Source organism: Equus quagga, chromosome 11 (genome assembly GCF_021613505.1).
Source record: "Equus quagga isolate Etosha38 chromosome 11, UCLA_HA_Equagga_1.0, whole genome shotgun sequence".
Taxonomy (NCBI): Eukaryota; Metazoa; Chordata; class Mammalia; order Perissodactyla; family Equidae; genus Equus; species Equus quagga.
The window spans coordinates 6,693,993-6,713,619 of record NC_060277.1 but is presented as its reverse complement, the minus strand read 5'-3'; the positions used below and the strand labels follow the sequence as shown (position 1 = coordinate 6,713,619).

Below are 19,627 nucleotides of genomic sequence, written 5' to 3'. Positions count from 1 at the left end.
ATGAGATGAAAATTCAGCTCTTGCATTGTCTTCCCACTTCAAGACTTCCCCTTATCTGAGAGCTGCCCCCTTTTAGGGGAGCCTCCTCTATTCGTGTGGTCACTCAGCGCTTCAACAAATATTTATTGAGCACCTTCCATCTGCCAGGCATTGTTATAAGAGCTGGAAATCAGCAGTGAATGAGACAGAATATAACACATTCTAGTCAGGGGCTAGAGAGAGACAGTCAGGAAGCAAGCAATAAATTCATGTTCTTAGATACGGCAAAAATAAAATAGGGTAATCGGACAGGGCATACAGAAGTGAAGGGTATTTTATTTTAGATGCCTATAAAAAGTGTCTCTGAGGTGATATTATAACTGACACTTGGAAGATGAGAGAAAATCAGATACATGGGTACCCAGGGGTAGAATGCTCCAGACAGAAGAAACCATAGGACAAAAGAATGACTGGCCTATCTCAAAGACAGAGAGAGTCAGAGTGGCCAGAAGAAGGGGAGAGGATCTGGAGTTAAGATCTAAGAGAAACTAAGACTAGGAGTTCCATGAGCAAAATAACAATCCAACTTTTTATGTTCTCCTAGATCCATCTTAGAATTGTTAGATCACCAGAAAGCAGAGTCCCAGAATCACTTTATCTCAGTTTCTCAGGAATGGATATTCATCAACTTTACAATGAATTGTGGGACATACTACATCACTGTGTTTTCTCAATCTCGTCACGTCATGTCTGACGTAGTAATATCTCCAGGGGTAGAAATAACAAAGAAAGCATAGAGATTAATTCTAGGACATCAGATAATGGTATTAGAGGATTACATATTGTTATTGCTAATCAAATTATATCTAAATAGCCAGAAAACACAGTATATGCCCCTGTGAGCCCTGGGGTAGAGAGAAGAAAGGATCCTCCAGGGAACCAGCATCAGATCCCACAAAAATCCAAGTGCCTTCACTAGGGAAAGGAAGTTATTTAGAGGACAAGAGAGGAAGAGGAGAAAGTTGCGTCACCCCACGTTTGCCTTGGGTCAGTCTTCCACTGGAGGCAGAGACACGAGGGTCAAATACAAGCTATTGTCGGAAGCATTTTTGCTAAAGACCTTAAAGCTGACTCTGGCTCTTGCCCAACTAACTTAGCTGGAGAAGATGGAAAGTTATTTTCACACTTTTTAAATTTATTTTTTATTTTGGTGAGGAAGATTGGCCTTGAGCTAACATCTGTGCCAATCTTCCTCTATTTTTTGTATGTGGGATGCTGCCACAGCATGGCTTAATGAGCAGTGTGTAGGTCCATACCAAGCATCTGAATCCGGGAACCCTGTGCCACCAAAGTAGAGTGCGAAAACTTAACCACTATGCCACTGGGCCGGCCCCTCTTTTCACATTTTTATTTGTTGTTAAGCATTTTCTTAACTACCAAGCAAATTTTAAGACTGGAAATCATTGACCCCATAATTCTACTATTTTAATAAAATTTAATTCAACAGAAATTTTAATTTTTTCTATCTTGATTTCTAGTCTTTTTTACATAGACTCACTTATATCTAAAGTTGTTGTAATAATAATTTGATAAGTACAATCTCATATTCTTATAAAGTTGTTTTGTTTTTCTGTTTTTTTTTTTTTTTTTGAGAGGAGGAAAATGTTGGCTCCATTTCTGGTCATCTGAGATGAAGTAGGTGGGACTGTCTGGGTGGAATACAACTCTGGCTTTTAAATTTTCACAACAGGATGACAACTCTGCCTTCTGTGCATCTGGTCTCTAAGCATATGGTTCTCACTTTTATCAGCAATGGAGACTTCACGCAGAGCAAGCGCTTGTCAGAGAAATCGACTGAAATCCAAAAGCTCCCTTAAATCCAATACTACAGAGTCAAAAGGACAAGCAAACCACCTAATCTTGTAGGTTCCCCCAGCTCTACCTTGGAACTATTAGATCAACAGAAAGTGCAGTTCCAGAATCCCACTATCTCAGCTCTTCAATTTCACACCGTATTCTCTATAAAGGGTTGATACTGGAAGATTTCATGCAAGATGCCCCTTTGCCCCTTTTTCAGCATAAAATAGATTTACCTATGAAAAAAGACTCACACTGTAAATGTATTGTGAGGTTTCATCCCAGAAAAATGTTGATTTCCGCAGAGCTTTTTCATATGCTTCCTCTTTCTGAAAATTAAACCGTAAAGTGAGGATGATGTAACCCAATGTGCCTTGTGGTTGGCTCAGCTGCTTGGAAAGTCAGGCACATTTGTGACCCATTATAGCAAACATTTCACCTCAGATTATCTGTTAACATCTCTTCCTGCTCTTTATAAACAGTTTTCATTTTCATCATTAATTTTACACTGTGTTAACTTTTACAATTCACATTAAATTCTCTATAATGTATATAATACGTGCCAAAGGAGTGGTACATACTCAAAGTATAAAGAAGTAGTTCAGGGAGTCAGGATAATTCTGTGGACTGAAGGGGCCAAGCTTTCAGCAATCAGCGCAACCTTCCTGTTAGAGAAAGGAGGACATTTCTGGGGGACTACTGATTCAACAAAAACAGTGAAGAAATATTCACTGTAGCAGTGAATACATGCCTGACCACAGTGAAGGATTGGTGGGGGAAATAGTGGAGCGTGAAGTTGGAAAGACGTCAGGGTCCATCTGTAGGGTGCTTTGAACGCGAAGTTCATGAGTTTAATTTCCACTCTGTAAGTGATTTTTGAACAGGGAAGAGGCTGATGAAACTGCTTGGATAATTATGACCAAGATGGCACCACTGATAGATCTATGTCCCTCTGGAGGATAGATCATTTGCTGTACGGGGTGTCGAGAGTTTGTTTGTAGACGTTACACTTTAAGTCCCAGCAGGATATCTTGGTGGAGATGCCCAATCGATTGTGAGATAGGCATCTGGAGCCTGACGTCCATGTGAGAGAGACAGATTTGGAAATTATCCACAGAGAGGAGCATTAGAGAAGCAATGAGAGGAGGTGAGTGCTCCGGGCTCGTTCTCCTTCAACAAATATTTAAAACAACCCCAGAGAGACGTGATATCCAAAAAGAAATAAATTAAGCTCTCCTGAATAAGTGGACACAGGGGACAGTAGGGCACTCAAACGCTCTCAAGATGATGCCTCCTCTCACCCACAAATAGGCTAAATTTAGAGCAGTTTTTAGCTGATTCATTACTAGGATTAGAGAGTTCATGAAAAAAATTTTTTTTGGCAAGAGGGTAACAAATAATGAAGCTGAGTTGCTGAAAAAAGAAGAAAATGCATGCTCTGTGTAAACTGAGAAAACAAATTCTCTAGGGAATAACAAAAGAACAGAACTGCCAACTCAGCTGGGAGAAAATGAATAGGGGGCAGGGCCTCAAGGTTGTTCACTGACACCCTTATATTGCAAATAGTACCCAAGGTCAAGAGAAATAAGCTCACACCAAGAGAAGCCACGGCCCTCTGTTAAAATCACTAGAGAATGGGAGGAAAGGCAAAAATAAAGTTAACACTGGCAACTTTATAGCAAAGGCAAGACCTTTGGGATGTGCAACTCAGACATTACAAACGAGCAAGTAAGTTAAATTAAAAAATAGCCTGGTGCCAATGGTAGATTGTCAGAACTGGTTAGCCTGATATTGGCTGGGTATGAAGAGCAGAAGGGGAGGCTCATTGTGACCTCTGGGGAGAGGACCATTAGAATGTAGGGATGAAGCTACGGAAGATGAAACTGGAGAACTAAGGGATAAGATGATAGGCCAAGGAGTTTGGCCTCCACCTTGAAGGTAATGGGATTTATCAAAAATGTGTAAGGAAGAGGAACAACACATTCCTATTTTTGTTGGAAAAGGGGGCTCCAGGGCAGGTGCACACAAGTGGCTGGATTGGGCCCGAGAGCAGCTGAGGGAGGCCAGCAAGAGGTGGGCAAGGGCTGCTGAGGGCCTGTGCTCAGGAAACCCTCTGGGAATGAGGGTGATGTGGGGAGAAGGGTATGGACCATTATTCTTTTAGTAGAGTCATGGACTTTAGAAAGTAGTTCTCTAACAGTCAACTTTTTAGCCACCTTTCCTCTTCTCCCAGCATGGCTTTTTATAAGTCAGTCTGCCAGGCAATACAATTTTCTGAGAGGTGAGGAGGAAGGGCATATACAAGCAATACCACCTCACTTAGCAAAATAAAATATCGACTCTCCAGGGCTTGTTGTAGAGCTTAAGAATGGGAGGTGGCCAGCCTGGCAGAGTAGTGGTTGGGTTCACGCACTACACTTTGGCAGCCCAGGGTTCACAGGTTAGGATCCCAGGCAGGGACCTACATACCACTCATCAAGCCATGCTGTGGTGGCATCCCACATACAAAATGGAAGAAGATTGACACTGATGTTAGCTCAGTGACAATCTTCTTCAAGCAAAAAGAGGAAGATTGGCAACAAATGTTAGCTCAGGGCCAATATTCCTCACCAAAAAAAAAAAAGAATGGGTGATAACGAATGGGTTCCTGATGCTGTCACCCTCCATTTCCTCTTCCCTTTGAGAATTTTTCTTTTGATTGTCATATTCCCAACGCATGGATCCTAAAGGATGTGGAGTCTCCCTTTAAGCTCTGATTATACCGGACAAAGCTCTTTCTGTGTTTCCTTTTACCACTGCCATGAAACACTATGACAATTGGGATTCAAAATGGAAAGCTTGACACTCCAGATCTTCTAAGCTCAGCCCCTACAGCAAGCCTTCAAGTCAGATCATAAGTGTATTGGAAACTTTAGTACTTGAATGCATACAGATCTGAGTTAAATTCAAATCCCAACTCTCCTAAATATCCTTATGGCCTCAGCCAGGTGCTCAAATGCTCTAAATCAGTAATATATGACTCAAAGGGGAGTCGAGACACCTTAGACATAACATTTGAAAAGCAACTGACACTACGCGGGCATGCGTATCAGTGAGTAATTTAATTTGGCTACCAGCTAAAGAGACCCAACTCCAGTGAATTAAACACACAAGGGTTTATTCTCCTACAGAAAAGAAATCCAGGCAGTCCAGGGCTGGTACGACACCTCCAGAAGTCTTCAGGGGCCCAGACGCCTCCTATTTTCAATCCTCAGTCACCTCATGATCAAGATGGCTGCTGGGCACAACGGAGAAAGAATTCACCCCCTACCCCCAGCCCGGCTAGGGAGCCTTCCCAGAAGTAACTATCATTTTCATCTCATTGACCAGAACTTACCCGCAGGACCATACCTAACTGCTAAGTAGACTGGAAAAATCTAGTTTTTCAGCTGGGTATACTGCCCTGGGTTCTTTTTATGATAAAGGGAGAACTGACATTTGATAGGCAATTAACACTGTCTGCTATAACTCTTATTAAAAGTTTAGTGCCTTTCTCTTTCAATATAAAATATTCAACACAGAATTTACCATCATATCCTTGATTTTTATTGATCAGTGACATAACAAATGGCCAAATGAAGAGTATTTCTATATCTCTTAAGAAATTATTGTTATATCATCCAAAATGCTCAGTGTTCCACAAGTTAGGCAATGAATTAGTGCCAGGACAAAAATCCATCTCTCCTGGTTAAATAGATTTTTTGGTTTGTTTTTCCTTATATCAGATGAGAGCTGTATTTTTTACTTTCTTCCATTTTGCTTTGGCTTCCATTTTATACTCAATTTTCCTATGAACTCTAGTCTAAATTTCAGATACAATCATCTCCAATCATTTTCTTAATTGGCTCTTGTACTTTTACCCTTATTTTAATGAGTCTTAGGACATTTGCACTTCAGATTCTTTTGAAAGTTTAAGGAGACTGAAATAAATAAATTCAAAGACTCAGCGCTTGTTCAGAATATTCTTTCGAATAATTCTTCAGCTCCAGGGCTTAGATAATTAGCAGGGAGTTGAAAACCTCAGCTTCCAGGGCACAGTCTGAAGAGAATTGCCATTAACCTAAGGCCAGTGATGTCTTAAGATCTAGGAACGCAACAGAGTTTCCATTCCTTTCAAATCCGATGCTACTGAGCAGGCAACAAACGATACAGAAATCCATTCTAAGGATTGTTAAAGCCTTATAAAAATTTTCAGAACTAGAATTGGTGGTGGCCAAATATTTTTAAGGAACTAAATCTAATGTGACAAGAAACAGGAATTGCTACATGACTGCATTTAATAAAATGGACATTTAAGAGGAAAAAATCACAAGAGAAATGGAAAAACTCATAAGATAAAAAGTAGAACGGGACCTACGATGCTATTTAGAGGGCAAAATGCTGGAAAGTTAACAGATAAAGATGAATTGATGGTTGTGGCTTAAAAAAAAAAAGCAAAATAGAAGGACTCATCTGGTTGGGACAGGTGAAGACATTTCTTTTTTTCCTCTGCTCTCTGTCAGAGAGAGCATATTAAGAGGTGAAGGAATAAGCTGAGGCAAAAATTGAGTTGCGATCATCTTCAACTAGAAAGAAAGCTGATTTTTAAAACTGAGCTGATGCCCCATGACACTCCAGCTCCCTGTCCTCTTGGGGCTGACCCGTTTCTCGCAGCCACCACTGAGCACATCCCTGCCTCGGCGGTGTCTTTCCTCGCCACCCTCCCTCCTCAGGAGAGTCTCACACAGCTATAACTTAACCACCCTTTCAGGACCAGCTAAAACCCTCCGTTTTCTAAAGTTACTGTCCTCCTTATAATCTTCTCTAAATTCTCCTGCACTGCGGCTTTGCCACACAATGCAGCAGATGTGCAGACTAATGGCATTTGAGGTCCTTTTACACATGTTGGTCTTAGAACTACAGTGGAAGTTGCCTGGGACAGAAACCATGTTCGGTGTTCTAATGACCTAACTGTGCGTGAGGCAAAGCTGAGCCCAGAGCGTGGCAGCTACAGAGAGGGCAACCCAGAGCCCAAGGCCTCTACGTGCGCCTCTCCCCTTCTCTCCCAGTAACAATCTACCATGGCACATGACCATCTTCCGATTTTCTTGGTGGTTCTCCTCCTTGAGAACCAAAGCAACAGGGGAAGGAGAAAGGGGAGTTGAGGAGTTCAAATTCCAAAGGCTGAATTGGCTTTGCTCTAAAGGACTTTGCCCTTTGACCCCCTCAAAAGGATCTTCTGCTTCTTCCTATAGGATTCTAAGCCAACATTGCCTTTTATTTGGTACTTGCAAGGAAGTCAAGGGATTCATTGCATTTTATGCTCTTTTTTCCTTAGATCATTGAACAAATACTATCCACTCTATCTCCTGGGAATCATCCCCCTGTAGTGGGTTGAATAGTGGCCCTCCAAATGGTACGTCCGTCTGAAACCTATAAATTCAATCTCTTTTGGAAAAGGAGTCTTTGCAGAGGTAATCAAGTGAAGGATCCTGAGATAAGGTCAATCTGGTTGAGGATGGGTCCTACGTCCAACGATAAGTCTTGAGAAGAGAAGGGGAAATAGAAATACCAACGCAGGGCAGAGGGCCTTACAAAGATGGAGGCAGAGAGTGGAGGGATGCATCTAGGAGCCTTGCAACGCCCGAATTCCTGCAGCCTCCAGAAGCTGGAAGAGGCAAGCAAAGATTCTCCGCTCGAGCTTCCAGTGGGAATGCAACACTGCCAACACCTTGATCTCAGACTGCCGGGCTCCAGAATGGTGAGAGAATGTATTTCTGTTGCTTCAAGCCACCAAGTTTGTGATAATTTGTTTCAGGAGCCCTAGAAAACTAAAGTATCCTCTCATGAAACTTACCGTTATAGTGAAGAGACAAAATAAACTAACAGGAAAGTGTAATAGAGCGAGAGGTAAGCGCATTGAGAAAACAAAACAGACAATGTGACAGAGTGTCACCAAGAGCAACTTTAGGTTAGCCACTGAGGCAGACTCTGATCTCTTCCACTATTTCCTGGGAAACACTATTTGGAAAAAAATTATGATGTCCAAATTAATTAAATTGTGAAGCAATTTTTCCATGTGCATTTTGACGATGATTTTCTTCAGGTCATTTTAAGGTGTAAGTGAGGTGTTCGCTTTTTCACAGATCTGGTCTAGGGTACCATCAACGCACATCTAATGACCTGGTAAGGACAGTGCAAATTACCCTGAGTTGTGGCCATAGAATAGAACTTAAATATTTTAAGACTAAAATAAAGTTGTAAAATAAATCACTTACCCAGGAAACAGATAACAAACATCATCATGATTCAACATCATCCACATTATGTTTCTTTATCTGACAATTAGTTGAGTACTTATCATTTTCATGGTATTATGCAAATGTTGGAGATACAAAAAAAAAAACAAAATAGATATGGTCCTTTGTTAGGGGAGCCTGCAAGACTATGGGGAAATGTTGACATTGAATATGTCATTTCAAGAAAAAAAGAATGTTTAGAAAGAGGACAAGTATAGGGTAAGGCAGGGGTTGGGGATCGAACAGGAAGTGCTGACAGTAAAAAGATTTCCTGGCTCATATGTTTCCTTCATTCAACAAATATTTCCTGAGGGCTCACAACATGCCAGGCACTGTTTCAGTCACCTGGGATATGTCAGTGAACAATACAGGCCACGATCCCTATTCTGATGTGGGATCCCCCTACCAGGGGACACAGGCAATAATAGTCCCAATAAATGGATTATTTAATATTTTCCAATAGATAAGTGCTATGGGAAAAGGAAAAAGTAGAGCAGGGTAAGTAATATTGGGAGTGAGAGGCAGGAGACAGGCTTCCATTTACACAGGGTAGTCAGGGAGGGTGGCATTGAGAAGGTGACATGGAAGCAAAGATTTGAAGGAAATGACAAAGTTAGCCAGGCAGATAATATGTGAGTGAAGAGAATTCCAGCAGGAAGAACAGCCCAAGCAAAGGCCCTGAGGCAGAGTATATCCGGCATGTCTAAGGAGCAACAAGGAGGCCAGCATGGTTGAAGTGGAGGGAAAAGGAGAAAGGAGTAGGGGGCAATGTAACATGGGACCAGGTCCTTTAAGGCCCCATAAACTATTGGGAAACTTACTTCTCTCATACTGCATGGAGAGCCGTAAGAGAAGGGCTCTCTCCTCATCTTCATATAGTCTCAGTTACTTCATGTCTCAACTTTAACGTGATTCCTAATCTGATTATCACAGAAATTCGCTATTGCCTGCGGAAACTTGATCATTTTATTTCCACATAACAACCACATACATCCTCCTCTAGTCCCCGCTGCTACCCACACACAATCCAGGGAAATTGCGCATCAGTGAATAGGAGGACTCGCCAGAAATCGGACAGGAAAATGGCATTAATGCATTTACTAAAGGTGAAAGAATAAAGCCCATTCATAAATCAAAGGGAGCTCATTTTAAGGTATCGCCTAGGCCACCATCACTCTGGCAAGGAGTGGGAGCAAAGACGAATGGCCTTCCAATGGTGGGGGGACATCTGAGCACTAAGTCCAACGCCCAAGTGCTTTTCATCCTGTCGGCAGTATAAGGTAACACGGGGCCAAGACAACATTTTCCACTTGGAACAGGACAATGAGAAAAATTAAACTGAAACCTTAAGAATAGAGGAGAATTTCTTGTTTCGAAAAATGATTCAAAAACACGACCTGACAAGAAAACAAGGTGGCCCAGAAGACAACCAGCCTTTGATGCTGTCCTTCAGATGGTAGTTCTGAGAGAGACAGGACTGCGCTGCTCGCCGGGAGGAGAGCCAGTAGACGGGTGACAAAGACAAGAGCAATCTTGCACAAGTTCTGATCTCTACGCCAAGTGCCCACCTCGAGCCAGAAACCCTTCATGCCATTTTCTTCTTCAAATACAATAAATATCTACAGTCTCTGCAGTGACATAATTGCATCCTGTTTGGAACTGAATTGACTTTAACATGAGGAGAAACCAATCCACTTTGTAGCCTACAGCATGGCCCCTTCTGGAGGTATGAAGCGCGAGTCTGGGCAGAGGGACTCAATGGCCCTTCCCAAATATTCCTCATGGTATTAGTCTTGGGTTAGGTAAAAAGGATGCACTGACTTCCAGTATAGATTTTAAAATGAACTGCCTGGGCTTCGTTGTTTCTGAGGTTAAGTGCAAAGTTTGACCGAAACAAAATAGGAAGAACTATTCCAAAGACACTGCCTTTGTAGAGGAAGGACAAAATCTCTTCCTCTACCCTCCTGGGTTCTCTTACTGGGGCCCTGGAAATTAAACTGACAAAAGACAGATTAACAAGAAAAATAATCAGTGTATCAACAGGTGCGGCACTCATACACGTGGGAGAAACTCAGTGAGGAGTGACTCAAAGAGGTGGTTAGAACTGGAGCTTATATAGCACCTCAACTAAAAACAATAAATTTGTAGGGAAGTAACAAGACAAAGGAAAAGGAGTTTAGGCTTTTAGGGGCAGCCAAGTGTGGGAAGGTAAATATATGGGGGGAACTAACGGAAGGAAAGGTTTGTTCTGCAGATTCTTCTCAGCTCTTCTTTGGGCTCCTAAGAGTGTAGAGGTGTCTCCTGCCGTCAAGAATCTAAGGGCTGTCCTCCTGTCCCTGGCATAGGAGAGAGAAACACCTTTGCAAATGGAAATTGAAGCCCTGCTTTTAGGCAAATGAGAGAGAGCTTTTTTGGAATCTGCTATTTCTCAACTATCTTCAGCTCAAAATAATCCTTATGCCAAAGTGGCGTACTTTGGGGTGGCATATTCTGATCCTCTACCTCTCTTTCTGACTGAACTGCTGACCGCTGCTGTGAATAGATCATGGTCTCCATGGGCAGCAGTGCTCACCTCTATTCCTACTTCCACAGTCCTGATTCAAGCCACCATTTGCTAGGTCTATTGCTGTAGGTTCTTTATGATAATACATAGTTACCTCTCTAGACTCATCTGTCAGCACTCCTTGCCTTGAATTTCCCACTTTCTTAACACCAAATCGCAGTCTCATACAACCACTTTCCTGTTTTGGGCTTCCATTACTTTGCTCATATTATTTCCTCTGCTTAGAACCCTCTTCCCCTCATTCTTCTCCACCTGGCCAATTCTCATGCATCATTCGGGACTAAGATGCGGTTTGACCCTTCAGAAAGTCTTCTCAGCATCTTCTCCTCAATCCACAGACTATGGGAAGTGACCTTCCTTTAAACAAAAACTCCCCATGCATTAAATTTACTTGTCTGCTCCCACTAAGTTGTAAGTTCCTTCAAACTATAGTCATAGGAGTTTTGGAGATCAGCAAACACTTTATGCCATCATCTGCTGCTCCTGGTCAAGCTCCCCTGTTCAAGCAATTGGGGAGTTAATCCTCAGCTAACATTTACCATTGGCTGTAGTCACTGATGAGGAACATCTCTAACTGGGTTATAATTACATCATTTGATCATTGTTTATGCAACAATGAGCTGCATATCACTCCCTGATACCCTATAAACCTGAGACTCCATGACCAGTCAAAGAAGGCATTTGGGCAGTGAGTAAGCTAAATATTTAAGTACCCAAAGGGAGTAAAGTTGGCCTTCCTGATGGGTGTGGTCGGCCATTGTTTGCCTGCCTGGGTAATGTGCATTGCGATAACTGCCTTGGAGACCACTGTTAGAGATAATCCCTGACAGTTAACGTTTTTCAGTCATCAATGGTCAACAGATTCACGGAGGATTAGCTCTCATGCTGCCCAAGTTTTACAAGTCTGGTTGGTACCAGAAAGTAAATATGTATTAAATTCCATGGGTCTCACATGGTTTCAAATACTATTTGGTGAGCCAGATCAGTGATGGTACTTAGATTATCTCACGCAGAATGAGCTCACTAACACGGATCTGTCATTCAGAGAAGACTCTCTCCTCGTCACACCTAAAGCAATATCGAAAGTTCAGTGCTCATAACCAAAAGTTGTTTATCATGGTGAAATAGAATAAGTTATGCAAAAATACTTAGAAAGTTTAAAGCACTAAATAATTATCATAATTAAATTCTTCCTCTCCAATTCCCCTTTTTCTAGATTCTTGGTATGGTAGAAAAATTATCCATGTTTTTCATTTCTTTAATACATTGGACAGTGATTAGCACAGAGCAGGCATTTAAAAAATATCTATGGAGCAAATGAAGTGATGAAAGAGCAAGAAAGATACAAAGAGAAAGGAAGATTGAATTACCTAAGTAACACCAAGAAAGCAGCCATCACCTGCCTCTCGGTATCCTCATCTTTACCATGATGGGGTTGAGCTAGATGATCTTGAAAGTTCTCTTCAAGAATTTTGTGACCCTAGACATAGCTTCCATGTTAACCATCTACTCTTTATTTATATTCGTATTTATGTTGGTAATTGTGGTGGCCCCTTTCTTCTTTTCAATATGCTTTCAGAAAATGCTAAAATGCCCATGTTTACAGATGACTTTTCATTGGGAACGTTTAAGGTAGGCTGTTTCCTTACAGCATCTAGACAGTTACAGTTCTCTCATCAGTCTATTGAATTCACACATCACTGCAGATGAGTTTCCTCAAAGAGTTAATCTTGTCCAACACATACAGATTCATAGAAACTTCAACGAATGAAGATATTAGATTTACCGACTCAAAAGACTGATGCTTTCCCATTTTCAAATCTATTATGTTTCAAACCTATTTCCATTCGACAAATATTTCTTTAGGACTGATTATGTGCCAGGCATTGAGCAGGGCACTGTACCCTTCGTCCATAGCCTGTTTGGTTTTGCATTATGGATGCAAATCATAAATATAAACTAATTTCCTTCATGAAAATATACAACCAGACAGTCTGAGAAACTAACCTTTAAAATACTTTTTGTCAAATACATAATTACCTTGGAGTAGCCTCATAAGGCTTAAGAGTCCCACAACGCCAAGATTAACACTTAAGTCACAGAGGACCACAGGCTCTCTGCAACACCCCCTGATCTACCAGGATTACCAAGTGTGACACGCATCTTCACCACACATCACATGGACTGTGTACTAGGCAGGGTGCACGTATCCGAAAGAATCTCAAAACACAGTCTTCAGCTTCAAGGACTTATGACAGTGTGAAGAATTCTTTGCTTAGTCAAACCTTAGCTCTGCTGAAGGTCAGCAAGCCACACAACATGACAAAAGTAAAGTATCCACACAGCTGTGGTCTCCAAAGAGAAATGCACAACTGTTATCAAGACCAAGCTGGAATGAGACAGGGAGAGAAATTGATGAGGAAGCTGGAGATCTGACAATGCTGCAATTAATAAAAGGTCAAAATGCCTCAAAGAAACTTTTGCTTAGGGCATCTCAAATGTCTATGCCACTGTCAGTTGTGAATTCCAGGAGTTGTGAATTTTTGCACTTAAACAGTATGTCCATAAACACCATAAAATACTACAGGGGGGCTTGTGCTATCTTAATTCAATCTAAAACAGAAAGTGGCTAATTCTTACTAATCTTTCAGAAGGAAAGCATTTATACTATCACATTTGTATTATCAATATTAATGCCTCTTTTTTTTCCTATCTTTACTTACTGGGAAAAATCCTATATTTATTTCATATACTATTGATCAAGAAAGAGAAGATAATTGAAAGAAGGTTAAAGAAAAGTGAGCAGAGAAAGAAAAAAATATCAAATAGTAAAGAACAGTATACCAGCTGGTTTTTCATAAAAGAGTCTAGCTCTGGTAATTGCAAAGCTACATGACAACGTTAAAATTGTGTAACAGTCAAATCTCATTAGTCTGGAATTCAGCAAGTAGGAGAAATAAAATCAATTTTCAGCACTGGTGTGAATAATCCAATATGTCATTTTATCTGCACTATAACAAAGAATCTAATAAGCCCTTCTTCAGCCAGGAAACTTTTGAATAAGACAAGTTGATAGAGAATTAAATTATTCTGTTGTGTACGCTTCCTTTCCTATTGGCAAACCATGACCATTATTCACCCATCTCTCTTTTTCCAGTCATGGCATCTGATGCTATACTTATAAAAGCAGACAATTCTACATATCTGTCCTCAAGACACTCAAAACCCTTTCCTGTTGGCTGAGAAATGTTTTTGGCTTTGAAGAAGGGATTATTGAGCTCCTCAAATATATGCAGCTAAGATGATTTTCACCTCAAAAAACCCACAAGTTTTTCTAAAGCAAATGAATATGGGAATATAATACAACCATTCTCTTTCTCACTTTCAGTACAGTATTCAATAAATTACTTGAGATATTCAACACTTTATTATAAAATCGGCTTTGTGTTAGATGATTTTGCCCAACTGTAGGCTAATATAAAGTGTTCTGAGCATGTTTAAGGTAAGCTAAGCTAAGCTAGGCTGTTTGGTAGGTTAAGTGTATTAAATGCATTTTCGACTCAAGATATTTTCAATTTGCGATGGGTTCATCAGGAAGTAACCCCGTCACAGGTCCAGGAAGATCTGTATATCAACCTTTCTGAATCACTGTACTCATGTAAATGGTTGTCATGAATCTCCACATTCAGCTGGAGACAAGTATAGCAACAATCAGAGGGCACTCAAGTCACGTGTGGTAGCCTTACAAGTATTCTTACCCACGCCTTCCTTTGGGGGAAGACTTTTCTGAAGCCAGGAAGTTTCCTGTGGCATCAGACAATATATGGAAGAGCGTGGAGACGTAAATGCTACTCCTGATTCTATTCCTACTGGCCTGTCTGATCTTTAACTTTCATTGATCCCTGTTTTCACATTTGTAATCAAACTTTTGCGACAGCCTTGAACTAGCCTCCCTGGCTCCAACCTTTTTCTCTGCTTGCTATCATCCTCCCTGTGGCTGCCAGAGTCCTCTTTCCATAACATGTACCCAGTCACACTGCTACTTCTTCACACAGATAGGATAAAGCCCAGCTCCTCAGCGGGCCCAGCAAGGCCCTTGGCAATCAAACACAGCCAGTCCTTCCATCTTCATCTCCTGCCTCTCCCATCATCCCAGACTCATGCCATTGCATGCATTCACTGCTCTCTGAATACAGCACATCTTTGCTTTCATACATACTGTTCCCACTGCCTGGATCCCCCCTGTTCCCTTGCCCACATCTCTGTTGTAACATCAGAGTCACCTGACATTCGAGGTCCTTTCAAACCCTGGATTTCCTGGGGGATGCATTCACCAACCTTCCGGGCCAGTGTAGCCCCTTGTTTTAAAAATGCAGGTTTTATTATGATTCAGGTATGGGGAGGCCAACAGAGCAGGAGATGACAGCCATTGAAAAGATACTTTGTTCTTCACAGTTCCCCAGAGGAGGCAGCAGGCCATGCCACATAGGACCACATGAGGAAGCATCAGGGTCAGCAGGAGGCAGAGGGGGTGAGGGGAATATGTGGGCAAGAGCCTTTATTGTGATTTCTGCAGGAAAGGCAAGGCCAGGTTGGGTAAGCGGGTTTAGAATTGGGTAGATTGAATAATTTCTGCAGGCTCTGGGTTGTAGGGGCTCGCTCCAGTTGTCTGGTACGTGGCTTTGGAGTTTTTAGGGCAGAGGAACATTGGCCATGAGTGTGAACGCCCAGTAGAGGAGGTGGCGGGGCGTGTGGGCTCTGGATTGGTGAGTGTGTATGAAAGGCGTGTTCCCTGGCGGGCGAGTGGTTCCCTATCTCTAGGAATTGGCTGACTCTGGGAAGAGCTGTCTGTCCAGAGTCAGCAAGGCCCCAAGATGTCAGAGCACCAGAATTACAGAAATAAAGGGACAATTAACCCAGCCCTCCCTATAGTTTGGGCAATACCTTTATCACATTTTGTATTTAAATTGTTTGCTCCTCAAGAACAGAGATCTCACCTTTGAAGCTTGGATACACAAAGATCTAAATGTAAACAAGGAAACAAATGAAGGCAGATTGTCCTTAACAGAGAACCAGAGATGAGTATTTTAAACAATCTCCTGATGTGGAATTTCCCAGGGTTTTCAAGATCACGAAGTGTAAAGTGATGATGTTGCACTGGGCCTCTTTGTACATAGGTCTACACAGTCAGCCAGTGCAGGTCCGGGGAGGGCTGTGCAGCACCTGCCGAGCCCCAAGACCCAAATAAGCGCCCCTTGAGATGTGAGCTTCTATGGGCCTGCAGGCTGGGCCCTCCGTCACCTGTGTGAGCTGAGGAGCACCTTATAATTATTCTGTTCTGCAATGCAGATTAAATCCATCACAACAGCAAACGTAACATTCTTCCCTTACATTGTTCACTCGGTCCCCCAGATAAAAATCTATTAGTCCACACTCAGTTTTAACAAGAATAATAAACCAGGAGGGGGCCAGCCCAGTGGCGCAGTGGTTAAGTACGCATGTTCCACTTTGGCGGCCCAGGGTTCGCCGGTTCAGATCCCAGGTGCAGACATGGCATCGCTTGGCAAGCCATGCTGTGGTAGGTGTCCCACATATAAAGTAGAGGAAGATGGGCACAGATGTTAGCTCAGGGCCAGTCTTCCTCAGCAAAAAAAGGAGGACTGGCAGCAGTTAGCTCAGGGTTAATCTTCCTCAAAAAAAAAAAAAAAAAACAGGAGAGAGGATGAGACTTCCATTTTTCTGTGAAGATATTTCCCTTTTAAGAAACAAAAGGCAAAAATAATTGCAGAATAGATCTCTCTTAATGTCCTTGATTGTAGCCCATTAAATAAGAATCCCAGGGAGCAATGTGTGCCTCAGATGAGGCCCTGATTGGAGGAGAGCACTCTACAATAAACAATGTTCAAGGGCTTGGAAACAGCAGGCTGTTGATACTTCATGATGCTAACCAAAAACAAAGAAGGAAGGGGCAAAGCAGATCAAGATAATCAGTAGGGGGAAGAAAACAGAACCAGGTAGGTGGAAAAAGAAAGGAACACATGCACTAATGAATCAGGTCATTCATTTAAGACCAACCTTCACTCACTATGATTTGCAACTAGAAAACACACAGTCAAGCCTAAGTGAAATTCACAACTTCCATTGAGCAAAATCTCTAACAGAAATATCCAAAGCATCCTTTCTGCCAATTACAACATTCTCTCTTTAGGTCAAATGGAACCATTTCAGGATTGTTTTAAATGAGATAATGTGAAATGTATGTGAAAACAAATGAGGCTATTCAGTAAATGTTAGTATTTCATTTCCTTCCCTGCATGCATTTCGAGAAGTGGCCCCAAAGTCATCAAGTACGTGTCAATGGAAAAGCAACATGCTTATCCCACCAAAATGAAGTTTCACGGTTGGTGGAAATTCAAGATTTCAGAGTAATTCGTTCACAAAGGAACTCAGTGTGTGGTCCTTTCCACCATTACTCCGGCACTTTCTGGCATTGTCCCTGGCTCTTCCTCACTGACAGCTGACAGCCTCTGCCTTTCTCTTTGTGGCCAGAGGCTAAGCAGGTGCACAGTCATTCACTTGGCGAATGTGGTGTTTCCTTGGTGTCTTCGCCAACCCAAACAAGCCGTTAATGGAAGACATCGGCCAAAGATTTTCAGTGTCCGACTCCTATCCCACACGCCCACTCATCCCTGCCTTGTCGTGTGGGTCATGAAAAGGAAACATCATTGACCTCATTTTCTACCTTTGATTTCCTTTGGGCTTTTTTCCACAGGAGTAACCACGTGACTGAGATTTAGATGACTCTACGAAAGTCCTCCTTAATTTCTCCCTCCAACATAATTTCACAATCAGTACTCGTGCGTCTTCTACTCAGTGGAGGATATTAAATCTGTTTTTATTTCCTGGAAATATGCTAAATTGTACAGAAACAAACTGTCCTAAAAGTATAGAGGTCATCATAGAGCCACCATGTCAGGTTGTACACGTTGTGCCCTGCACAAGGATCCCAACTCAGGAGGGGAGCCGGGTTATAATCCAGCCTTGGCTTTGTTTACCAAGTAACACTCGGGGGTAGGGGGGTGCCAGGGTGACTTTTTCTAATTCATGCAAAGGCACCATATCGGACAGAATGATCCTGGTCATGTCAACATTAATGTAGAAAAAAGAAATGAGTAAACATACGAAGCTGGGTGTGATGTGGCTAAATAGATTATGCCAACGATAACATCAATTAACGTTTGCATTTTCTTCCACATTCTCCCTATGGAAATTCATTTTCCACCCAGTTTATTTATTAATTTGAAAAAAAAATAAATTAACCTAATAAGGATTCCTGGACCTAAAAGCTGAAATGGTCTAAACACCAAAATTCATCAAAGGTCAAACAATTTTATTTCTGAAGTATAAATGTCAAAAGGTAGAAAGGCACCACCAAATTCTTCTCTCTAACAGACCAAATTAATTACATGTGACAAAAGATGAGAGAGACGAAATGAGTTCAAGTACCGCTAGAGATAATGTAAAACAAAATACGGGGTATGTATTCCTTTCCCACCCACTGACTCACGGAGAATTTGAAAACATACTTTGACAGAATGTATTTTCAATAGGATAGGAAATATTTCTGCCCACAGAACATTTTCAAACATTAAGCTCCAAAATGACCTACCCAAATACAATAAATATTAAGTGCAAAGCATCTATTTGGCAATAGGAAGGACAAGAAGATATTAAACCAGCTCTATCCTCCAGGGACTAAAATCTTAAGTAGAAACAGATTTTAAAACTCTAATACTGCTGTCATAGAGGCACACAGCTTTGGAAATGGGAATGAGTGGGAAGGATAAAGGATGGTCCCCAAGGGGCTGGAGACAGGATTTGTGACATTTGAGCTGGGACCTGAAGATGAGACTAAAGGAGGATTAACCTCTAAAGTTCCAACGATCTCCAGTCATGACACACGCAGGAAACGATGGCATTGGTGTGGCTCACTGGGGTAAATGGGATGCTGATTCCTGCTGGGCAAGGGCGCTGGCTAAGACTGGCTGTCCTGGGGGATGAGGAGTCTGTAACTCAGTACACCTGGAAGCCATTTTGGTCACACCAGGATATCATGAAATGCATATTGGCAAGTGCCGTAGAGTTTTGCGAATAAATTGGTAGCTTTCAACCTCTGTTACACATTATAATCACCTGAGAACTTTTAAAAAATATAGATGCCATTTATGTCAGAATCTCAGGGGGAGCAGCCTGAAGACGGTTATGTTTTAGGAGCTCTCAAATAAGCCTAATATGAGACAGGTTAAGAACCACTGGTAAAAATCTCCCTTCTCTTACCAGAACTAAACTGGCTGAATCACATAGCAATTTTCAAAATTAAAAACAATAACAATAATAATAATAACTGGTAGATGATTAAATATTAAATGACGTCTACTTTTGTTTCTAGCCATGAAGGAGTAACAAGGTGCAGAATTACCCTTCTGCTGGAAACAACTAGAATACTAGAAAAAACATAGGAAAAAACTGTTTTCAGTCACTGGACAGTAAGGGACTGTGATTTTTAACAGTAGGGTAAAAAGTAAGGGGATCCCTACCGTTACCCAGGATTTCTGCCAGGAGACAATCTCCAGATGGCAGGACAACGAGGGCTAACCCAAACAGAGCCTGAGAATCTTGCTGAGTTTAAGATTCAGAGATGGGAGATTGGAGAAGACAAGGCAACTAGAATTTGCAGGGCAGACTCCCCAAGAGGAAGGAGCTAAACCGAGAGAGAGCTCCAAAAATCTAGGGATCCCCTGGAGTCTTTTGCCAAATACAAATCTGTGCATGCACGGTTGAAAACCCCAAGAAACTACACAGAATAACCCCCAAGGAAAGAACAATTGCCCACTCTTACTACTTATTCATG

At 41.7% G+C, this 19,627-nt stretch overlaps 1 protein-coding gene across 1 annotated transcript in view; it reads left to right on the top strand.

Annotated features, from left to right (window-relative positions):
* The first annotated feature begins 15,211 nt into the window (after positions 1-15,211).
* SMLR1 (small leucine rich protein 1) overlaps positions 15,212-19,627 on the top strand; it is a 29,881-nt gene continuing 25,465 nt past the window's right edge. The window contains 2 exon segments of the mRNA XM_046675084.1: positions 15,212-15,247; positions 15,369-15,482. Of these exon segments, the coding sequence (XP_046531040.1) occupies positions 15,212-15,247; positions 15,369-15,482 (150 nt within the window).